Below are 23,019 nucleotides of genomic sequence, written 5' to 3' on the forward strand. Positions count from 1 at the left end.
CTCTCGACTTTTCCTTGCGTCCTTCCCTCGCATCCTGGAAGGGTGGAGCTAAGATGCGAGGAAAGGATGCGAGGAAAGGAAGCAAGGAAAGGAAACGAGGATGCACAAATAAGAATTGAGAAGCACCCCAGAAGCTTCAAATACCTGTTTGCTGCTCAACACTGGCTTTATTTATAGCTGCCCTTTTAATACAATTATTTTTTTGACAGGAACTTTCATTAATAAGCCTTTATCTGACTGAGTTCTGCTGTGCTCTAAATCACTCACAAATCTTATGATAATTCTATAATCTCCATTCAGTTTCACACAATATTGGTTGTTTTTATGCCTTTTGCACAACATTACACCATTTCATACCTTTAATCTTCAGAAAGATCTTTCTTCCTCCCCATATTGCATGAGAAATGTGACTTGCTTAATAATGTGGAACAATCTCTAAGTGTCTGAGATTGATACCAGTTATCTAAAAAGACATGGATAAATAAACAGACATTTTTTTTTAGAAAGTAGTATACTTTATCAGTATATTGGTATTTTTTAAAATTAATTTTCTGATTTGTCCCTCACAGACATTAGATGAAAGCACACAGTCCCTGACCCAAAGCCAGGCCAACACCACACAGCCCGGATCTCCTGATTCCCCTGGTGTGCCACCACTCTGCACACCTGAAGCTTCTCGCTGTACTCTTGCTCCGAAAAGAGCTGAGCCAGATATGACTGACTATCAGCGCTGTGTCCTGATCAACATTAGTAACAAGTACGATGAAGAAGAACATTTTCTTTTAAGTTTAGTTGGGGCTTTGAGACGCCTTCCTCCATGCAGTCGATCTGAAGTTAAAATGAAATTCCAACAGATTTTACATGAAGCAGAATATAACAATCAGTAAAACACTCACATACAGACACACAAACACACACAAAATTTCCCTTTGTAATGAGACAGCAAATTAATACATATGTAACAATCAGTAACTTTTTTTTATAATTACTTTTTTATGACAGTTTGATTTGTTTATGAATCTGTACATGAAAATTGATCATTAAAATAACATAGCATTCATCTTTGCCAGTCATTTATTCTCATCTTCATTTAGACCACTATTTTAGTAGTAATGTGTAGCTTGTTAGCGAAAGAAAATATGCTTATTTTCTAAGGTGGCTCAAAAGAGCCTTTTTTGATAAAATTGGTGGTGGTCCTGATGTTACTGATGGCAGTGGTCCTGATGGTGGTGGGAGTCATTATGAGGCATTAGATGACAGAATGCTGCCATGCAACTTCACCTGCTGGAGAGGAGAAGTACGTGGTGTATCTTTGCCTAATTTCTAGTGCTTCCCTTAGAGGCATTGTTGCTGCCTACTCACTGGATGGGCTGCATGTCAAACTGTGGCTCTGATGGCTATGTGGTTCAGCCACCCCTTCATTCAAAGCAAGGACCAGAGCAAGTACTCTGTGCTGACATTTTTATTCCGAAACAAATTATCTGCAAAATCAGTTACAAGTAACAGATGTTCTGTATCATAGCAACAAAGCATCTCAACAGAAAAAAACACTGTACTGCCAAAGCACTCTCAAGCGCTCACAGCTAGGTGTTTTCAGCTTTCAGAAGTGCCTAGCATTTTCAGCTGGCTAAAACTGCTTTGGTGGTCACACGACTTAAAAGAAAATGGCACCCTACTCCGTAAGAGTTACAAATAAAGCATTCAGTAGTGATGTTCGATTCTTGAACGAATCGTTCTTTCTCAGGAAGTAACTGGTCAAGCCGGTTCACTAATTGAACTGTAGTTCCGGGTTGATGATAAAAGAAGCACAGCCAAAGTAGCACGTCCGACTCAAAAAGAACCGAACAAGCAGGTTCAACTAACTATTGAAGCTTGCAGAGGATGATGGAGTATTTTATCCATCCAATAGAAAACAATTGTAGAATTTGGTTGCTTACTATAAAGGCTAGAAGTGTTGTGAGGCCCTCTTGGCCTTTGTAACTGTAAGGGTCAAACAAGTTTACTTGAGCATATTTTGTTGGTAATTTTCCACCAGACAACAGGTGGCTGCAAAATGAACAAGACCATCATTTAAGGGTGTCATGTGAAGGCTTCTTGCCTCCGGGGAGTGTTGACTGTTTTGATACAATGTTTCATTTGGCCAATGGGAAAAGGGTTGACCATCAAATTGGCAGAAGGCCCATGAGAAATGAAGTCAAAAGATGTACAGTAGCTGGAAGCTGGTCCCCCTTACTAAGAAATTTCTCTTACATAAGAAACACCTGCAATTACTATGGCAGAAAGGTCGGGGAGTACATGGGAAGGAGGTGTGGGAGAAGGGCCCCGTAGATGATATCATGGAAAATAACTGTTACCAGCCAATGATATTACTTTGGTGTATTTTAAGAGATAAGAAAAAGCCAATGATATTAATTTGGTGTGTTTTTTTAAGAGATAAGAAAAATGTATAAAACTGAGCCCCACCTAAGGGAGCCTCAGATGGGGAGCTGGCATCTCACTTTGTTGCTTGACAATAAAGTTAAATACTTCTGAGACCTGGAACTTCGACTCTGCAAGTTTTTCTTCGAGACCAGATCGGGACAAAGGGACAAAGAAACATCAAATCTGCCACGAAAAGGATTACCAAGGAGTCTTATGAGTGAGTTGACGACACAATGCTGAGGCACATACTGGAAATATGCTTATTATGACTACTGTTATTAAATAAAATTTTATTAGGTGCAAAAATCTTTTCTTATCCAAGATGTAGGCTACCCAATATTGTTCAGTCATATCTAACATAAAGGATCCAAATGAAACTGTGACTACAAACTCCATTAATGTTGTAGAAGTATTAATGAAATATTTGGAAAATTACAGAAACTTATTATAAGCTATAGTTTTGTGCATTTGTATTTATTCTAAATGTGTTCATAGACTAAATACCAAAAAGTCAACTAGATACCATAAAACCATATTGTTTCTTTCTACCATGGTATTGAGGTGCCATGTGGTTTTACCTGTGGTTATCGTGATCATTTTAATATAGTACAGTTCTAACTCAGTAAGAATATTTAAATTTTACCCTTTGAGAATAGTTTTAAAAATGTACAGAATTTATTGTTTGTGTTAATGAAAATAAATTATATGAATTAGGTTTTTAACACTGCAAGTTGTAACCGAATCTTGAACAGCACCAAGATGAGCACAATAAATAACTGCTGAATTTTTCTAAACATCAGGGCATCTATGGCCTAAACAAGGGTGAAGGCAAAAGAGAATCTATAGGCTGGATACTTTGTTGGTATCAAGAAATAATAGGATGAATGCAGGTAAAGTAGGCCACTTTTTGTTAAACATGTAAAAAAAAAAAATTTTTAACTGTAAATGAGCCTTTATAAATACAAGCAAGCAAACACAAATATGTAATAAGTCCTTCTATATGACATTAAAATTACGGGTCTTTTGTTATTGTTTTGTTTTTTTTTTTTTTTTTTTTTAGAAGAAGAAAGTCTAATGATTTTTTGACAATAAATCTAATGATTTGTTGATTTTTAGGGTTGAATTTCCATGACACTTCTACTCGTTTTAGTTAATAGGTTATGATGTTGTTTTAAATAAATATGGGTTCAGACCACATGGTCAACCGCCGGTCGCTTGGCTGTTATCTGATTGGTGGATACAAACCGGAAGCAGTGTGACGCCATCGCTGTCTCAGAGCCTTCAAAGCGCGCGAGGACGAGGAGTAGCAGGAGGGTTTGCTGGTATGTTGCGTCTGTTTTACACACTTGACTTATTTACTTATGTTTAAAAAAACAACAGCAACGCCGTACTCACACACATAGCTTCTGCTCGTCTAGTGGTCATGTCTGCGGTGCTTATGAGGAACTAATGGTTTCAACTTTTAAAGTCTTTTCCTTGCCCGCTAACATTTTAGCAAAAAGTACATTTCAACGTGACACAGTTATGTATAAAACGAAAGAAATTCAATTGCCAGTCTCATTGCACATTGTAAGTTTGGCGTATTAAAGTTTCCGAACTCGCCTCTACCAGTGTCACAATTTGTTTCGTTTTCATGGTTTGGTTTGGTTTGATTTGATTTGATTTAATTGGATTTAATATTACATTTCATTTTGAACTCAAAGTGTCTGTGATTTTAAATAAATGTTTTATATGTATTGTCTGATCACAGTATTCGTAATTAAACCATTTTTTTACATGAGTCATGGTGTATGAAAGCGGATAATGGTTTTCTGTGGTTATGTCACATTTCCTTTTATAGTGGTTTCACTGTCTTGGTTTTTATGAGACCTTGATCAGTTTTGCCAGTTCTGTATGGAAAGGAATGCTCAAAACTAGACTAATGCCAAAACATGCCACATCACGTGTTATTCTTTTTCAGCTTTCCTTATTTGTCGTCCTACTTTACTAACTGCATTAAACTACACTACACATAAGCTGTTTTACCTGTAAATCTGCCATGATGTAATCAAAACTACAGTTAACCTGTTCGTTCTTATAAAAATTACATCCATCCTACAAGTTCTGGCTGTTGGTCAAAGATTCTTAAAGGGTTAGTTCACCCAAAAATGAAAATTGTGTAGTCAGTTTAACCTCATGCTGTTCCATAGATATTTTTAATTGAATCTGAGATATTTTGATCCCTCCATTAGCCATGTTTCCATACACCTATTTTCATATGAATTTTGGGATGTTGCATAAAAAATGTCGGATGTAAGATGCGCATGACAATGTTTAGTGCGTTTCGTCTGCGCGCTCTAAGAGGCAAGTCATTTATGATGTAGAAGATCCACAGTGGCTTCCCTAATTACAGTAACGTTCATTTTTATTACAGATATTTTGCCCTGATTTCCCAGGAAGTGATGATTTTGTTCTCTTGAACACATAGAAAGTGTTTTATTCGCAAATGTTTTATGAAATATTCCTATTTTGCACATAATCTCGCAACTTTGGATGGAAACATGCCTAACTGAAAGTCTTTTTTTCCCCAAAGCTCTGACTCATGATATGGAAGTGTAATGACAATAAAGTTAGTATATGACTGAGTGTTTATTGCCAATGATGAATGCTTGATGTTTGTAGAGGAAGAGCATGTCGAAGAGGAAGAGCAGTAATTCAGGACTCACTCCTGATAAGAGAAGCCGATTATCTCAACCTGAACCCGAGGAGGAAGAGGAATCGGGCTTCTTCAGTTCAGGAGATGGCAAAAACTCATCACAGAGTGTAAGACATTTGCAGCAGAGTACAAGAAGTGTCTTAACTGATTATTTTTTTTCTTCTATGTGTACTTTATTGTCCTAATAAGAGAATGTGTGCTAATAATGGCTGTATCTGATCATAAGTATGCACACTGGCATAGACTTTTTCTATGTTTATTTTCAGGTCACAGGTGAGGTGGGCATCATAGAGAGTATCTCTCTAAAGAACTTCATGTGTCATTCGTTGCTTGGTCCCTTTGAGTTTGGTCCAAATGTCAACTTTGTTGTGGGAAACAATGGAAGTAAGTTCTTCTTCGTTCCTTTTTTCTTTTTTTTCTTTTTTTTTTTGTAATGCCATTAAAGGGATAGTTCACCCAAAAATTTTAATTCTGTCATCAATTACTCACCCTCATGTTGTTCCAAACCCATAAATCCTGAGAAACCTGAGAAATTTCTGTCTCTCCATTGAAAGTCTGTTCACTCAAAACTCAGATGCTTCCAAATGTTCATAAGGAGATCTTTAAAAAAATCCATATGCGGTTTAATTCAAGTCTTCTGAAGAGACACACATATATATATATATATATATATATATTAGACTTTTATACACGTATAAACATTGATCATCAAACATGCATAGAGCACATCAAATATGGTAAACAGAAGTTCAACCGTATTTGCTTGACGTGTGAGAACAAACTCCACTGGTTCTTGCAAAAGCGCAAACATGATGGAGTGACGCACGAGAATGAGCGCTTTAAAGCATCTGAGTTTTGTATAAATAGACATTTAGTGGAGGGACAGAAATCTGTCAGATCTCTTTAAAAGATCTTCATTTGTGTTGCAAAGATAAACAAAAGTTTTGTGGGTTTGGAGTGACATGAGGGTGAGTAAAAATTACAGAATTTACATTTTTGAGTGAACTAACCCTTTATTTGACATGATAATAGATTATTTTTTTCTTTTTCTGTTGGTTGTAACTGTAACAGTATGGGGGGGAAAAAACAAGCCGTGGCAATTTCCCTGATTTGTGTAGTTTTAGTAACCGATTGTGATGTGAAGAAAATACATGTCTTTCTGTTGCGTAAACAGGTTCACATGCAAATCTATGTTGATACTTGTGTTTTTGCTGAAAGGCAAAAATCCAAACCCCCTTTTGTTAAATGTATTTTATTGGACTGCTCTGCTTTAAATATAAAATAAGAAAAAATGCTTCTAGAAAATGTTTCGATTTTATTGTTATATGTAAAATAAATTTAAAACATCTTGTGTCATTTTAATTTATTGTATTTTTCTGGTTATGTTGTTGTATTTATACAACATCAATGTAACTGGTAGAAAATGTACAACAAAGCTCTTGCTACTTATGGCATTAAAAAATATACTACATGCCTACCTTATGAGTCGGTTCTTCAAATGAACTGCTAAAAAACTGGTTTGAATCAGTCTGACAAGTTCTTCACTTATTGAACTCATCTGATGTTGAAAATGAACATGTAGCCTCTATAGTTATAGTTATAGCCTCTATATAATTCACCCAAAAATTAAAATTCTGTCATCATTTACTCATCCTCACTCTAAACCGATATGAGTTTCTTTCTTCTGTTGAACACAAAAGAAGAGATTTTGAAGAATGTCTGTAACCAAACAGTTGATGGTTCCTATTGATTTCCATAGTATATATAAAAAATACTATGTCAATGTGGACCAGAAACTGTTTGGTATTGACATTCTTTAAAATATCTTCTTTTAAGTTCCACAGAACAAAGAAACTCATACAGGTTTAGAACAACTGAGTAAATGATAACAGAATTTTAATTTTGTGTAAAATAGGGATACTACAGTCCAGACCACTAGGGGGCTACCAGACCCCTGGTTGAGGAACAGAAGCTCTTTAAGTGTGAAATGTGGCTCTTAGGAATGTTTCTTGCGTTAATTATTAGAGGTCTCGAGTTTAAACCTTAATCAAATGACAGCTTTTTTAAAATAAACAAATACATATTTTTAATGTCTGGTAAAAAAGGAAATTTAAAATCATTAGATGGTTTACTACAGTTTCACCAAATGTGAAGACATCTACATAACCATAGATTTATAAATAGACCTATCAGTGCGAATAATAATAAAACAACCTATTATGAGCTTTGTAAAAAGCTTGTTTTACATTGTCATTTAATTCTGGCAAGCTTTTGAGGCTTCTTGTGTATTTGTGTGTTAGGTGGGAAAAGTGCAGTGTTGACGGCTCTGATTGTGGCCCTGGGTGGTAAGGCTCACACCACCAACAGAGGCTCCTCGCTCAAAGGATTTGTTAAGGAAGGAGAGAGGTACAGCACACCTATCCTGTTTTTTATGCATGTAATCACAGTCTGTAAATAGTCTCTAATGCTGGTTTTGTGTCTTTAATGTCAAGCTCTGCAGACGTGTCTATCACTCTGAAGAACAGGGGTCGTGATGCGTATAAACCAGAAGTTTTTGGCCAATCCATCATTGTAGATCTTCGTATCTCCAGTGAGGGACTGCGGACTTATAAATTAAGAAATAAAACAGGTATACTTATTTATTTATTTTTTTATTTTTATTTTTTCACCAAAATAACAACCATTTATGTAAAAAAGACAGACATTTCTAACTTTCATTCATGGAGATAACATGGGCAATTTGCCATGGTTTAATGTTCAGATTTTTGCCATCTGTTGGAAAATAGATACAAGTAAAAAATATAGCTGCAAGCAGCAATGCGGGGCCATGCCCCGAAGGCGCCGCAAGCAGAGCAGCACAGATTAATAATAAAAAATCTGTTCAGTCGTTTCTGTGTGGCTCAGTCCAATGATCATCTGATCAAATTTTGGCAGAGCAGCACATCAAGCATATCAGTTAGTGCTGGTCGGTATACCGGTTCATACCGAATGCCGGTATTTATTTTTGTTATGATATGATTTTGTTATGGTATGTGTCGCTTAACCAACGTTCGGAACGTGGCGCAGCCCGTCACTGTTTGAGGGGGGTCCCGGTTCACTGTAGCATTGTAGTGAGAGCACAGCTGAGATCGCATCACAGCCTATGGTAAGTCCGAAATCACCCCCTAAAGCCTCATTCACAATTTCTTACGTTATCCACTTGTATTGTTCACTTGAAAGAGTGAATGAAAACGAGTGAGTGAATTCGGAAAGCCGTTGTGTGTTCATCGGCTGTACACTCGTTATTGCGGTACAATGTGAGATTGAATGAGTGCACTCAATAATGTCCACTATGGTTTCGGATCAAATAATGCCCTATTTGAGGTTATAGGGGGCGATTTCGGATTCAGCCCTTGATTACAGCGGAGAATTCAAACTAAGTTACATGCGGCACGCGAGAGAGCGGTTTCTGCGCGCAGCGCCGTGATGAGATAAACTTTCTCCACATGGATATATAGACCAGAGCGAGCGTGTTTAAGTTTTTTATGGACCTATTTCATATACTCTAGTGCTCTAAACAAGAGCCAGCAGCGTGTATGCGCACATATTTCATCACGTCGTCTTCAAATGAAATGTAACGTTATGCAAAGGACACTGAACTGTAGGCCTACGTCTGATCACGACCGTGATGACACGATGGGTTATTCTGCTACACAGAAGACGATGTAAGTTAATAAATAGACTGGGCAAAAATTTAACTGCTTTATTCTTTCTGTGTTAAACTTACGTATGTCATTTGTTCAGAGACTTTAGTGCTCTTAAATGTACTGAAAATATCCTTAGACAGTTTAAATGTTCTTCCGCGTTTCTCCCTCGTTTTGGCAGTTTGTTGTTATATAGCGTTAGATTTTTAAAATGCTTAAGGTTCCCTCAACTCTTTTATTTTCTGTCTCCATGGTCATATTTTAATATTCATGTGTCTGTAATAAGTGTGTTGCAGGTCTGTGTTTTATTGGTTGTTGTCTCCCCACAGCATCATTTTGTGGGGCTTTGTAAACCTGTATTAACTCTAGCGTGGAATTTTTCTACAATATTCACTCATGACAGTAAAACAGGGCATTCGAGTCAATCTACTGCATTATTTCCTCTCGCAATCAGTAGAAAATGTGGTTAACGGCCAGTCATGCATAGGGGGAAAAAATACCGTCATATACCGTGAAACCGATATAAATTTGAAAAATACCGTGATATAAATTTTTGGTCATACCGCCCAGCACTAATATCAGTACAGCAAGCAGAGCAGCACATCAAGCAGAACAGCACAGTTCGCAACATAACTTCTGAACAAAGATTAATAAAAAAAATGTTTGGTCAGAATTGGACAAAATTTGAAGGAGGAGTAGCGAGAAAATGGAATACTGTACTTTTCAAAATGGCCACTACTGTACTTAGTGGAGTCATAATGTAAGATGTTGAAAGTTATCAGTATAAGAGAGAGATTGGTTGTACTAAGTTTCATTTTTCTAAAAGGTTTCAAAAGTTATAATCTTTACAAAAGTGAATCTTTGAACTGGTGGTGGCAATATAGAGTTGGTCCTAGATGCTTCAAAGTTGGTCAAATTACTTTTAATTACCATCACTACAAGTGTGCCAAATGTAATAATTTCCTTATGGTTCATAGAACTGCCATTCGGGAAGAAGAAAAACAATTAATTTGTGCACAAATGCACTGCATGTTGTATTTGATAGCTTCAAATGAGCTCATTCTTATACAAAATGCCAGGAACAGATGCAACTTCTGCAACATTTCCTGCCACAGTAACTCATTCAGTGACTCTTGCAGTCTGGACATGTATCACTGAGTTTCAAACCCACAATGCGAAGCATTCGGGACATGAAACTACAATCTCTTGATCAGGTGCCTGTCACTCATCTTGTTGCACCACTGGGCAGACATGTGTTCACACTAGAGATGCACCGATGTATCAGCCAACAATCAATATCGGCCGATAAAAGCTATCATTGTCACTTTTGGCCATCGGCCGATTGTTTAAACACTGCCGATGATCAGTGCCAATTATATCCTGTCAATCAAAAGGGTGCAGAAAGACATGTTCAGATTGCAAGTCATACATACTATACAAAGAAAATCACTCTTGTTGAATTTGAACGCATTAACAGTTTAAAAATGGTGATGTTAAAGCAGGCTCTTTTTGACCCTATGAATCACCCGTAGTTCAAGCCAGGGTTGGCAGGTCTGCTTTTTTTTCTACATCAAATATTATTTGTAGCGCCTCCCATCCAATATTATTTATTACTTCTGATAAGCATAAATGTTTCAGTTTTCAAATTCTGTCCATTTGATCATGAAATTCAAACAATAAATGGCGTTTTGGCACTCTTAAATGTGACGTGTCAGATCGCTGTAACGCCTCATTTCAGCAGCGTGGAGCGCAAGTCTTTTCTTCTTCTTCAATACAAGTTATATCTCGAAAACAAATATACATGAACATCAAAGGTATGTTGAAAGATACAGTACAATTTACCGGAATGTATCATGTCTCATGTAATCACTTTGTGTTTCAACCACGTAAAAAGACATCAATGAAACAGCTTGTGGACAATGTCTCACATCATATCACATTTACCTCAGGAATGTTGTTCACAGTTCCTTACTTATCGATACATAAAAAAACACTAGAGAGGAGCTTATTTACTGTTAAATATATGTTTGTGTAAATTTGCCATGAAGACAACAAGTGTTTATGAAAACTACCTTATGTGATACTAAGTTTTATACATTTCAGTTTTTGAGTGTAATTATTATATCTGAAAATAAACAGCAGCTGAATATAATACCTCTGTTGTTAACTGTAACCTCTTATATTGTAACGTACCAAATGAGAGGGTTCTCTGTATAGTTTGCAACATTATTTAGGAGTTGGTTTTTTCTTGAAAAAAAAAAATCTATCGGGATCGATAATGTGAATTATAGGCTATCGGTATCAGCAGAGAAATTTAGTATCGGTGCATCTCTAGTTCACACAGATGCCATAGTTCAGTAGTTCAAGTGAGAATCAACTCAAAATGACCAGAAGTTCAGATGTGAATGAACACAGAATGAACAAACACAGACTTCTAATCCTAGAGGTAGACAAGAACAATGCTTATTGGGATTATAAAGGAATTCAATTGACACAACTTTAAAAAGGTTGTCTTACACGGAACTCGAACCCACAATATCTGGATTAGATGCCTATCAATCATCACATTGCACCACTGGACAGACACATTCACACACCTGTCGAAGTTCAGTAGTTCAAGTGAGAATGAACTCAAACTGAAGAATTTTATAAAAATGCAATGCATGTTATATTAAATAATTTCAGTTTATTTCATTCTCAGAAAGATTCAGTATCTGTAACAGAATAAACTTTTACAAAATAACCATTTAGCATGCTAAGCTAACTAACATAAGGACACAAACACAGGCAGAGTTAGCTTTGGAAAGATATTTCTCAGGAATGATAGCGAAATATCAAAAATCTGTTCAGTCATTTTTGTGCAGCTAAGATCATCTGAGCTGATTTTGGACAAAATTTGTAGGAGGAGTAGCGAATAAACTGTTTTTTATTTACTTCAATATGGCGGACAGGTACATTCAAAGAAAATGACAAATGACTCGTGATTGGAATCGGCATTAGGGAGGATTAATAATAAAGTAAACTAACAATTACAAAAGGGGCTTGGCCCCTAAAAATTACCACTTTAACCAGTAGATGGCTATAGAGCTCCACATATTGCTATTTGAAATGCTATTTGTCTAATTGACATCTTTTCATAAGTTTTTACGGTTGGATTCATATCTACTGAAGTTTGTACTGAAGCTTGTGCTAAATGTTTTTGTTTCATCCTCTCATCTCTCTATCTCTTTCTCTCTCTCTGTGGGTGTGTGTGCATTGTTCTCCATCTTGGATGTGTCATGGTGTCACCACTTTATTTTTGTGATGACTGTGCATTTTGGCTGATTTTATTTGACAAATTATAACAGAGCAATTTTTGTTGACTCACTAATTTATTCCTCTGTGTGTTTGTTTGTGTGTGTGTGAGCATGATCATTTTGCATTGTGGATGTTTTAAATTTTTGCCACTTCATTTCTGTCTGTGTGTTCTGTGTCTTTTCTGATTTTGAGGACAAATTTTATCCAATATGTAAGAACAGCCTGAGTGACTTTTTTCCTCACACAAACATAAAACCAGATATCATTTGAATTTATTTATTTATTTTATTTTTATTTTATTGATTTTTGTGTAGATCTAGAAAGTGCTGGCAGCGTTACAAAGTCTCATGCCATTTGGATAAAGGGAACTTCATTTCAGCAAATGTCATTTTGGGGTCAAAAAGACCCAGAATAGCTTAGAAGTATTAAGCACTGATAAGTAGTGCTGAAATCAAAATAAAACCAAAATTGCCATTATGGCTTAGTGTGATTTTCGTGAGTCTGTTTTTTCAGCATGTTACAGTAAATGCTGCTCCACATGAGCTCATCTCTGCATTGTTCTGAGATTGGGCCACTTATATCATGCATTTGGGACTGCAACATGCGCCAATCATCTTCCCATACTTATAATGAGGAACAGTTACAGCATAAACCAGCTGTTGTCATAAAAAAAAAAGCTTTTTTTGTTGCTCCTGGTTTTCCACCCAAATAAAAGCTTGATGGTTTAACATTTGAAATAAAGATATTTAGACAGTCATAAATATTCTTATTGTGATTTTACATTTGTACTGTTACGTAAAAATATCCTAATTATATACTTTTTTCTTTAATGCTCATTTTTATTGTAAAATATTACATATTTTTATTTGCTACTAAAAATATAAAATGTATTATCATTGATTTAGAGTCATGTTGATGTATAATTACAAACTTTTTCATCAGATTTTGCAGCCTTACAAACAAGCATAGCAAACCTGAAGCTTTTTTCAATTTTTGTTTTTGTTTTAAATTTTTTGTTTGTTTGTTTGTTTGTTTCATAAAAATCGCAATTTTATTTTTATTATTTTCCAAATAATGGAGCCCTGAACTTTTCAGGTATGTGCTATCGTGACAAAGAAAAGTGAAGATTTGCTGAGGCGCTCGTAATTAAAGCCAGGATTTAATTCTTTCCTGATGTGTAATCGACAGCCAGTCGAGTCAGATGTGCACATATGCACAACATATGTGGCATCTGTGCTGCTCCACTGGTTTTGCTTTAGATTAAATATGAAGTACCAATGCAGCTTCGAAATTGCCAATCATACCAAATTCAGTGATTTCATGCTCAATGATTCACTGCAGAAAACACACTGTGGTTGGTACGGACCATGTTTATAGTCAACCTGTATTTGTTGTATTTGTATTTCTTTTTTTTTCTTTTTTTTACCTTGCTGTTTTGTTCATAGGTTTTGAGTACAAGGGCATTCACGTAACCTGTCCATGTTTGCATCTGCCTAATTTGCTTAGCTTCTACCACATGACAGCTGAATTGGCACAGAAGTTAAATTTGATTCATGATTTGCCTCCCTTTATAATTAGGTCACCTAGTGTCATCCAAAAAGGAAGAACTGATCTCTATTTTGGATCACTTTAACATCCAGGTATTGCTAATCTTCACATTTTTCAAAAAGCTTGGTCACAAAACTATTTAAGGAATCTGATTTGATGCATCTGTTTGGTTCTTCCATCCTCAGGTGGACAATCCGGTCTCTATCCTTACCCAGGAAATGAGTAAACACTTTCTCCATTCCAAAGGAGAGGGGGACAAATACAAAGTGAGTCTTAATATTTGTGTGTGTGTGTGTGTGTGTGTGTGTGTGTGTGTGTGTGTGTGTGTGTGTGTGTGTGTGTGTGTGTGTGTGTGTGTGTGTGTGTGTGTGTGTGTGTGTGTGTGTGTGTGTGTGTGTGTGTGTGTGTGTGTGTGTGTGTGTGTGTGTGTATTTGTTTTTCTTAAGCCTAAGGCAAACTTGTAATTTGCTTTGCTCTTTTTTTGTAGTTTTTTATGAAAGCTACTCAGCTTGATCAGATGAAGGAAGATTACAGCTACATCATGAAGACCAAGACCATGACCCAGAATACAGTGGAGAAACACAGGGAGGCGAGTGCTAAAACAATCATGCTTACATATTTGCTGTTCTATATCTTAGGTGGAGCAGCTTTGGAAACAATGTGTGATTTGGATTGCTAAACTAGTTATTTTTAAGACGACCTCATAGTTGTTGTTTTTTTTCAGTCTTATTTCTGACACACCCTTTCCTCTTGCGCAGACTCTACAAGAACTAAAGAGAAAGTACCACGAGAAAGAAGAACGCTATAAAAACCTGGCTTCACTCGATGAAATGCAGCAGAAGTTGGATGTGCTGAAGAATCAGATGGCCTGGGCTCTGGTCAGGAATCACCGCCAGCACAACATGAGCTCTGAATGCATGAATCAAATCAAAATTCCAAAACGCATTCATCAATTTATTAATCGTATTATATTTGAAATGGCTTTGTAATTTTGTTATGGTGTAAAGTAGTTTTTGTACTTATAACATCACATTTCTATGAAGTTTCACACATCTACAAAAAATTGTTAATTTTAATGAATCAGTCAGAAAGACTCTAATAGACCCTTTTCGCATTTCCTGGTTTCTCAGAAGCAGAAGTTGTCATAGTTGGGTAAAAGTCTATGGGGGTGAATGAAAGAATACATTAAATATATTTTTATGTTCCCAGTAGCAAATGAAAAACTCAAGTGTTTTCACAACTTTCAAAAAGATGATTAAAAAATTGAGAGAGCTTGATATGGCAGTCAGAAGAGAGAACTTCATTGTCTCTCCCATAGCCGTTGTATTAGAAACCCACCCTCACAGCAATGTTAACTAGTTTTTTGTAATTTGATAAAAGGTAATACAATACTAAGTATAGAGTTATAAATGTACATATATTAAAAAATAAAAAATAAATGCAATATTTACAATGCTGATGACCGTTAAAACGCATCATCACAATCTGTGAAAAAGTTCCATTCGTGGGTTCATCTGTTTGAATCTGTCAACTCACTCACCACTTGTTAAAGATCCAGAATCATATGTTTTTTATGGTTCTCACTCCTAGAGGATACTCATGCTTTAAAGAGGACCTATTATGCCCTTTTCCAGAGTCTTGATTTTTGTTTTTGGGGTCTACTAGAATAGGTTTTTTAATAATATTGCAGCACCTCTCTTTACAGTCTGTCAGTAATGCTCTGTTTAGTTCCTCTCTCTATGAAGCCCCTCCTTCAATAAAGCGCAATGTGCTCTGATTGGTCGGCTGGACCAGTGTGTTGGTCAACCACTTAGAGCATTTTTCATAAATGTTACGCCCCTTATCATAATCGCAAGATTTAACACACTACTAACGCAATTCAACCGGGCCTCACCCACCTTAAATTTGCATATGCCTTAGGTGGGAATTATTTAAATGAGGGATATGTTTGTTCCTGGAAGAAAACTCAAGACTACAATCGAGGTGTTTTCAGGGCACTGATAAAAATAATAAATCCCTTTGAAGTGACTTTGTGCTTTGTGTGCTATGTTTGCAGACCTTCTTCATGCTTAAACGGCAACATTACACACTAAAGAAAGCTGAAAATATCAAAGCATAATAGGTCCTTTTTAAATTTCTTATGTGACTGAAGATTGTGAGTTGATTTTGCTGTCATTGTCACCTAATATTGAAATGTATGTCTGTGTACATCAGGTGGCAGAGGTGGAGCAGGGAGTGAAGCCCATGAGAGAGCGAATCACAGCTGAAGAGAAAAGCACCGTCAAATATGACCAGAAGGTGGAAGAGTGGGAGGTGATTGAATGAATATTATTTGCAGTTTTTGTGGTCTAGTATCCTCTAGCGTCATGTAGATAGATATTTGATTACAGGATACAGTCTGGTTTAGATTTCAGCTTTTCCTGTCTTTAAGTAGGCGGTTTTTGGCAAGAATGTGAATGGCGTTTAAAGCCATCACTCACAACTTTTTTTTTTTTTTCACAATTCAAGGTCAGTTTTATCTGAAATGTGTTATTCCACGATATAGATTGAGGTTCAAGTGCCTTTATTGGCATGATAAGAAGTCTTTACATTGATAAAGCATTGGCAACAATAAATTATGGACAAAACAAAAAAGTTTGATAAAATAACAGTGAGAAAGAAAAGACCAAATAGTACACAATGATTTGGTTTGTTATTCAGTTTTGTTATTCCCAATCAAATGTGGGAGTTTGTTCTTGCCTGGCATCTTCCCAGTCTACTGACATTTGTTATGACATCCGCTTTAAACGTTACAATGCTCATGATAACGTTCATTAACTCTACAATAACTAAATCCACTTCACCAGCTAATTACTCTTCAACAGCGATGCCATAGAAATAAACAGCTAACGCAAAAAATGGAAGTTCAGACACACAATTCTAAAGATGGCTGCACTCTTGTTTCTCTGATGCATAGAGGTCCATAGACTGATATGAAAAAAATGAAGGTAACACTTTATTTGTCCAGTGTCCTTGTTACACATCTTACATGTACTTACTATAGTAATAACAGTAAATTATTCATAGTTACAAGCAACTAATCCTAAACCTAACTCTAATTATATAGTAAATACTGTACATTTTGTTGATTAATATTATTCAGTCAATTTTTTGCACCTTATAAATGGTGTAATCAAATTGAATTTGTCACATGGCACAACAGTCACATGGTTGTACTGAAAACACTTCATATTTGTGGAGATGATTTTAAGTTAACTTACTACAAAGTGCGTCAAACAAAAGCATGTATAACATTCAAAGATTTAATGCCGCTATTAAAGGGTTAGTTCACCCAAAAATGAAAATTCTGTAAATTATTACTTACCCTCGTGCCGTTTTACACCTTTAAGACCTTCGTTAATCTTCGGAACAAATTAAGATATTTTAGTTGAAATCCAATGGCTCTGTGAGGCCTCCATAGGGAGCAATGACACTTCCCCTCTCAAGATCCATAAAGGTACTAAAAACATATCTAAATCAGTTCATGTGAGCACATTAATATTATAAAGCAACGAGAATATTTTTGATGCACCAAAAAAAAACAAAATAACGACTTTAGTGATGGCCGATTTCAAAACACTGCTTCAGGAAGATTCGGAGCATAAATAATGTATCGAATCATGATTCGGATTGCGTGTCAAACTGCCAACGGCTGAAATCACGTGACTTTGGCGCTCCGAACAGCAGATTCGATACACTGATTCATTTATGATCCAATGCTTCCTGAAGAAGTGTTTTGAAAATCGGCCATCACTAAATAAGTCGTTATTTTGTTTTTGTTTTTTGGCACACCAAAAATATTCTCGTTGCTTTATAATATTAATATTGATCCACTGAACTCACATGAACCGATTTAAATATGTTTTTAGTACCTTTATGGATCTTGAGAGAGGAAGTGTCATTGCTCCCTATGAAGGCCTCATGGAGCCATCGGTTTTCAACAAAAATATCTTAATTTGTGTTCCGAAGATTAATGAAGGTCTTACGGGTGTGGAATGGCATGAGGGTGAGTAATAAATTACAGAATTGTCATTTTTGGGTGAACTAACCCTTTAAATTTCTCCTAAAGCCAGCCAATAAGATTGACACAGCCTGTTTTTGCCATTTCTTTCCATCTAGTTTTTACAATAAGATAAGTTTGTTGACACAAAGCCTCTGGAGAGAGCACAGGCACTTTTTTCTAATGGGCTGCAAATTTATAATCACAATGACTGACATGACTTCTGTTTTTTCTGAAGTGCTTTTTCCCCCTTTTTTTTTTTCTTTAAAGATCACAATCAGGTTTGGCAGACCAGGATTTCCTTATTCTTATTGTGTTTTGATAACAATGTGAAATTTTTCATAATGGCATGGAGTAGAGACCATGGTCTTGGCTCTTGGGCACAGTACATCAGGACTGTAATCTCATCGATATTCCAGTTGCTTTCTTTTAGCAACAAGCCTCAAAGCTTTCTGCCATTATTACAGAGCTCTGTTGAGTTGTGCACTGGCAGCAACCCTAGTAGTTCTTTCACCAGGAGAAGAAATCTTGATGAAAATCTAATATGATTTTATTCATAGTAATGTGCAGTATGTCTATTTTGGGTTTTGTTTGTTTTATAGGGGAAAGTTCAGGAGGCCAACCGGAAATCCCAACAGTTGCAGGATCAGCTGGAGGGTGTGTCGGAGCGGATGCGGCAGCTGCAGCCACAGTGTGCTGAACTAAAGAGCCGAGTACAGGAGTGCAACCGACATCTCAAAACAGCCGAGGTGCATAATCACAGCACATGCTGACAAACATGCATGCACAACATAATAAGTAGGCCTTGTTCAGACTGTCAGTCCAGATCCGATTTTTTTGTGTCTATCCGATTGGAATCCGGATCATATTTAGCAAGTGTGAACAGCAAGGGTAAAAAACATAAAATGCGATTTTTACAAATCATATTCAAGCTACAATCATATGTGGTTTGAAATCCTATTCACTGTCACTTTTTTCGCACTTCATGTAAGGATGTTTACATGAGAAATGCAGCAGATGTACCATTCAGTCCATTATAAAACACCTCAAATAATGCATGTCTGCCAATTATATTATCAAAATTTACTTTAGATCGCAATTGGAAGTTATTGCAAGCTTAAAGATGGTTTAAAGTGGGTTTGAGCAAAAACAGTAATAATCTCATAAATTGTGATGTGTAGCTTGATGCTAATTGTAGCTCTAAGGCACCTGTTACTTAGCTGTGGTTATATTTTATGATGTATTTGGTTAGTTTCGCTTTGCTTTATTGTGACACTTTATCTAACAGTAGTTTTCAGGTACAGAAATTGAATAAAGTAGTCAAATGTAAAATAACATTGCATTTAATCTTATCTTCTTAAGTTTTTTAATTATTTAATTATTAAAGTTATAAAAGCTATTCTATGGAAGCCTGTTTCCGCCACAAAAAAAAAAAAAAAAAAACGGTACTTAAAAAAAAAAAAAAAGATTAATTGCGACTTTTTATCACAGAATTGCGTGATATAAAGTCAGAATTCTGAGATATAAAGTCGCAATTGCGAGTTATAAAGTCAGAATTCTGAGATATAAAGTCGCAATTGCGTGATATAAAGTCAGAATTCTGAGATATAAAGTCGCAATTGCGTGATATAAAGTCAGAATTCTGAGATATAAAGTCGCAATTGCGTGATATAAAGTCAGAATTCTGAGATATAAAGTCGCAATTGCGTGATATAAAGTCAGAATTCTGAGATATAAAGTCGCAATTGCGTGATATAAAGTCAGAATTCTGAGATATAAAGTCGCAATTGCGTGATATAAAGTCAGAATTCTGAGATATAAAGTCGCAATTGCGTGATTAAAAAGTCAGAATTCTGAGATATAAAGTCGCAATTGCGTGATTAAAAAGTCAGAATTCTGAGATATAAAGTCGCAATTGCGTGATAAAAAGTCAGAATTCTGAGATATAAAGTCGCAATTGCGTGATTAAAAAGTCAGAATTCTGAGATATAAAGTCGCAATTGCGTGATAAAAAGTCAGAATTCTGAGATATAAAGTCGCAATTGCGTGATATAAAGTCAGAATTCTGACTTTTTTTCTCGCAATAAACTGATGGTCAGTATCTCTGTCTATAACAGTGCATCCAACGTTAGCTGTGCTGCAGTGAAGTCTGAAGCTGTTGGTGTATAAAATGTGCCACTTCAGCTTTGTCTGATTTATTGCGCCTCCGCCACAGCTGATTCTTCTTATTATGATTATGATATTGTTATTATCGTGCAAAATTCATTAGTGTATCCATTCTGTTAAAAACAACTTTTATTGTCCAAATACCTCGACTGTAATTTGCAGAATTGCATGATTCTACCCTTGAGTTGCAAAGTTAATGAAACATGATAGGTATTGGTTGTTTTAGTATTAAGCCCACTAGATGGCAGTAAAAGCTGTTTTTTCTCCTTGAAACGCTGTGTACAAGGTTACCGTGGAAACATTTTATATGCATATTCCTGCATAATGCATATGTCCGGAGACTAATCTTTATGTGTCTCCTCCAGTAAAATCAATATTTATTTATTAGTAAATCGGCGCTAAAAATAATCCTTTATGATGTCCTCTATTTTATGTATAAAAATAACAAAGCAGCAATCCTGATGGTCTATTTAATGTATAATAATAACAAATCAGTAATGCTGATGGTCAATTGCGACTTTATATCTCAGAATTCTGACTTTTTATCATGCAATTGTGACTATATCTCAGAATTCTGACTTTTTATCATGCAATTGCGACTTTATATCTCAGAATTCTGACTTTATATCACGCAATTGCGACTTTATATCTCAGAATTCTGACTTTTTATCACGCAATTGCGACTTTATATCTCAGAATTCTGACTTTATAACTCGCAATTGTGACTATATCTCAGAATTCTGACTTTTTATCACGCAATTGCGACTTTATATATCGCAATTCTGACTTTATATCACGCAATTGCGACTTTATATCTCAGAATTCTGACTTTATATCACGCAATTGCGACTTTATATCTCAGAATTCTGACTTTATATCACGCAATTGTGACTTTATATCTCAGAATTCTGACTTTATATCACGCAATTGCGACTTTATATCTCAGAATTCTGACTTTTTATCACGCAATTGCGACTTTATATATCGCAATTCTGACTTTATATCACGCAATTGCGACTTTATATCTCAGAATTCTGACTTTATATCACGCAATTGCGACTTTATATCTCAGAATTCTGACTTTATATCACGCAATTGTGACTTTATATCTCAGAATTCTGACTTTATATCACGCAATTGCGACTTTATATCTCAGAATTCTGACTTTATATCACGCAATTGCGACTTTATATCTCAGAATTCTGACTTTATAACTCGCAATTGTGACTATATCTCAGAATTCTGACTTTTTATCACGCAATTGCGACTTTATATATCGCAATTCTGACTTTATATCACGCAATTGCGACTTTATATCTCAGAATTCTGACTTTATATCACGCAATTGCGACTTTATATCTCAGAATTCTGACTTTATATCACGCAATTGCGACTTTATATCTCAGAATTCTGACTTTATATCACGCAATTGTGACTTTATATCTCAGAATTCTGACTTTATATCACGCAATTGCAACTTTATATCTCAGAATTCTGACTTAATATCATGCAATTGCGACTTTATATCTCAGAATTCTGACTTTATATCACGCAATTGTGACTTTATATCTCAGAATTCTGACTTTTTATCATGCAATTGCGACTTTATATCTCAGAATTCTGACTTTATATCACGCAATTGCGACTTTATATCTCAGAATTCTGACTTAATATCATGCAATTGCGACTTTATATCTAAGAATTCTGACTTTATATCACGCAATTGCGACTTTATATCTCAGAATTCTGACTTTATATCACGCAATTGCGACTTTATATCTCAGAATTCTGACTTTATATCACGCAATTGCGACTTTATATCTCAGAATTCTGACTTTATATCACGCAATTGCGACTTTATATCTCAGAATTCTGACTTTATATCACGCAATTGCGACTTTATATCTCAGAATTCTGACTTTTTATCATGCAATTGTGACTATATCTCAGAATTCTGACTTTTTATCACGCAATTGCGACTTTATATCTCAGAATTCTGACTTTATGTCACGCAATTGCGACTTTATATCTCAGAATTCTGACTTTATATCATGCAATTGCGACTTTATATCTCAGAATTCTGACTTTATATCACGCAATTGCGACTTTATATCTCAGAATTCTGACTTTTTATCACGCAATTGTGACTTTATATCTCAGAATTCTGACTTTATATCACGCAATTGCGACTTTATATCTCAGAATTCTGACTTTATATCACGCAATTGCGACTTTATATCTCAGAATTCTGACTTTATATCACGCAATTGCGACTTTATATCTCAGAATTCTGACTTTTTATCACGCAATTGTGACTTTATATCTCAGAATTCTGACTTTATAACTCGCAATTGTGACTTTATATCTCAGAATTCTGACTTTATATCACGCAATTGTGACTTTATATCTCAGAATTCTGACTTTATATCACGCAATTGCGACTTTATATCTCAGAATTCTGACTTTATATCACGCAATTGTGACTTTATATCTCAGAATTCTGACTTTATAACTCGCAATTGTGACTTTATATCTCAGAATTCTGACTTTATATCACGCAATTGTGACTTTATATCTCAGAATTCTGACTTTATATCATGCAATTGCGACTTTATATCTCAGAATTCTGACTTTATAACTCGCAATTCTGAGATAAAAAGTCGCAATTAATCTTTTTTTTTTTTTTAGTGGCTTTTTTTTTTTTTTTTTTTTTTTTTTTTTTTGTGGCGGAAACAGGCTTCCATACTATTCAGTCAAGAGAAGTGAGTGAGTCTTTTTTTTTTTTTGATTAACATTAAAAACACCAACAGGAATATTAAGCTGCTGTCACTTTAAGACATAATGCATGGATCCAAAATACTGATACTGATACATGTGTGTTGTCTTTCCAGGACTGTTCACTTAAGACATAACCTACTATGTTTGTTTGAAATTTTCGTACAAGTGCAAGACTTAAAAGAGAACTCAATATTTTTGCGCTGTCTGAGACGCAGCTTTCTGTGTGTGTGCTTCAGATGAGTGCGCACAAATCTGTTCACAGTATGTGCAAGTTCTCTTTTGCATCTTCCTGAGCTGAAATGTTTAAATTGGCAAGGCTTAAATGACTGTTTTGTCCTTGTTTTGTTTTTGTTTTTTTATCTTTGCTGTTGTAACGTTTTAGGAAGCCAGAA

The 23,019-nt window shown here is 35.6% G+C and overlaps 2 protein-coding genes across 2 annotated transcripts in view; both read left to right on the top strand.

Moving 5' to 3' along the window:
- The window catches only part of LOC137003278 (structural maintenance of chromosomes protein 6-like), a 39,406-nt gene extending 38,356 nt beyond the window's left edge, over positions 1-1,050 (top strand). The window contains exon 12 of the mRNA XM_067363378.1: positions 570-1,050. Coding sequence (XP_067219479.1) covers positions 570-887 — 318 coding nt within the window. The 3' untranslated portion in view covers positions 888-1,050. The remainder of the gene's footprint in view (positions 1-569) is intronic.
- Positions 1,051-3,682: 2,632 nt separating this feature from the next.
- The window catches only part of LOC137002714 (structural maintenance of chromosomes protein 6-like), a 36,811-nt gene continuing 17,474 nt past the window's right edge, over positions 3,683-23,019 (top strand). Inside the window, exons 1-11 of the mRNA XM_067362547.1 lie at positions 3,683-3,743; positions 5,083-5,223; positions 5,383-5,500; positions 7,417-7,522; positions 7,609-7,745; positions 13,675-13,736; positions 13,830-13,910; positions 14,132-14,233; positions 14,403-14,522; positions 15,859-15,957; positions 18,286-18,432. Of these exons, the coding sequence (XP_067218648.1) occupies positions 5,092-5,223; positions 5,383-5,500; positions 7,417-7,522; positions 7,609-7,745; positions 13,675-13,736; positions 13,830-13,910; positions 14,132-14,233; positions 14,403-14,522; positions 15,859-15,957; positions 18,286-18,432 (1,104 nt within the window). The 5' untranslated portion in view covers positions 3,683-3,743; positions 5,083-5,091. The remainder of the gene's footprint in view (positions 3,744-5,082; positions 5,224-5,382; positions 5,501-7,416; positions 7,523-7,608; positions 7,746-13,674; positions 13,737-13,829; positions 13,911-14,131; positions 14,234-14,402; positions 14,523-15,858; positions 15,958-18,285; positions 18,433-23,019) is intronic.

Source organism: Chanodichthys erythropterus, chromosome 16 (genome assembly GCF_024489055.1).
Source record: "Chanodichthys erythropterus isolate Z2021 chromosome 16, ASM2448905v1, whole genome shotgun sequence".
Taxonomy (NCBI): domain Eukaryota; kingdom Metazoa; phylum Chordata; class Actinopteri; order Cypriniformes; family Xenocyprididae; genus Chanodichthys; species Chanodichthys erythropterus.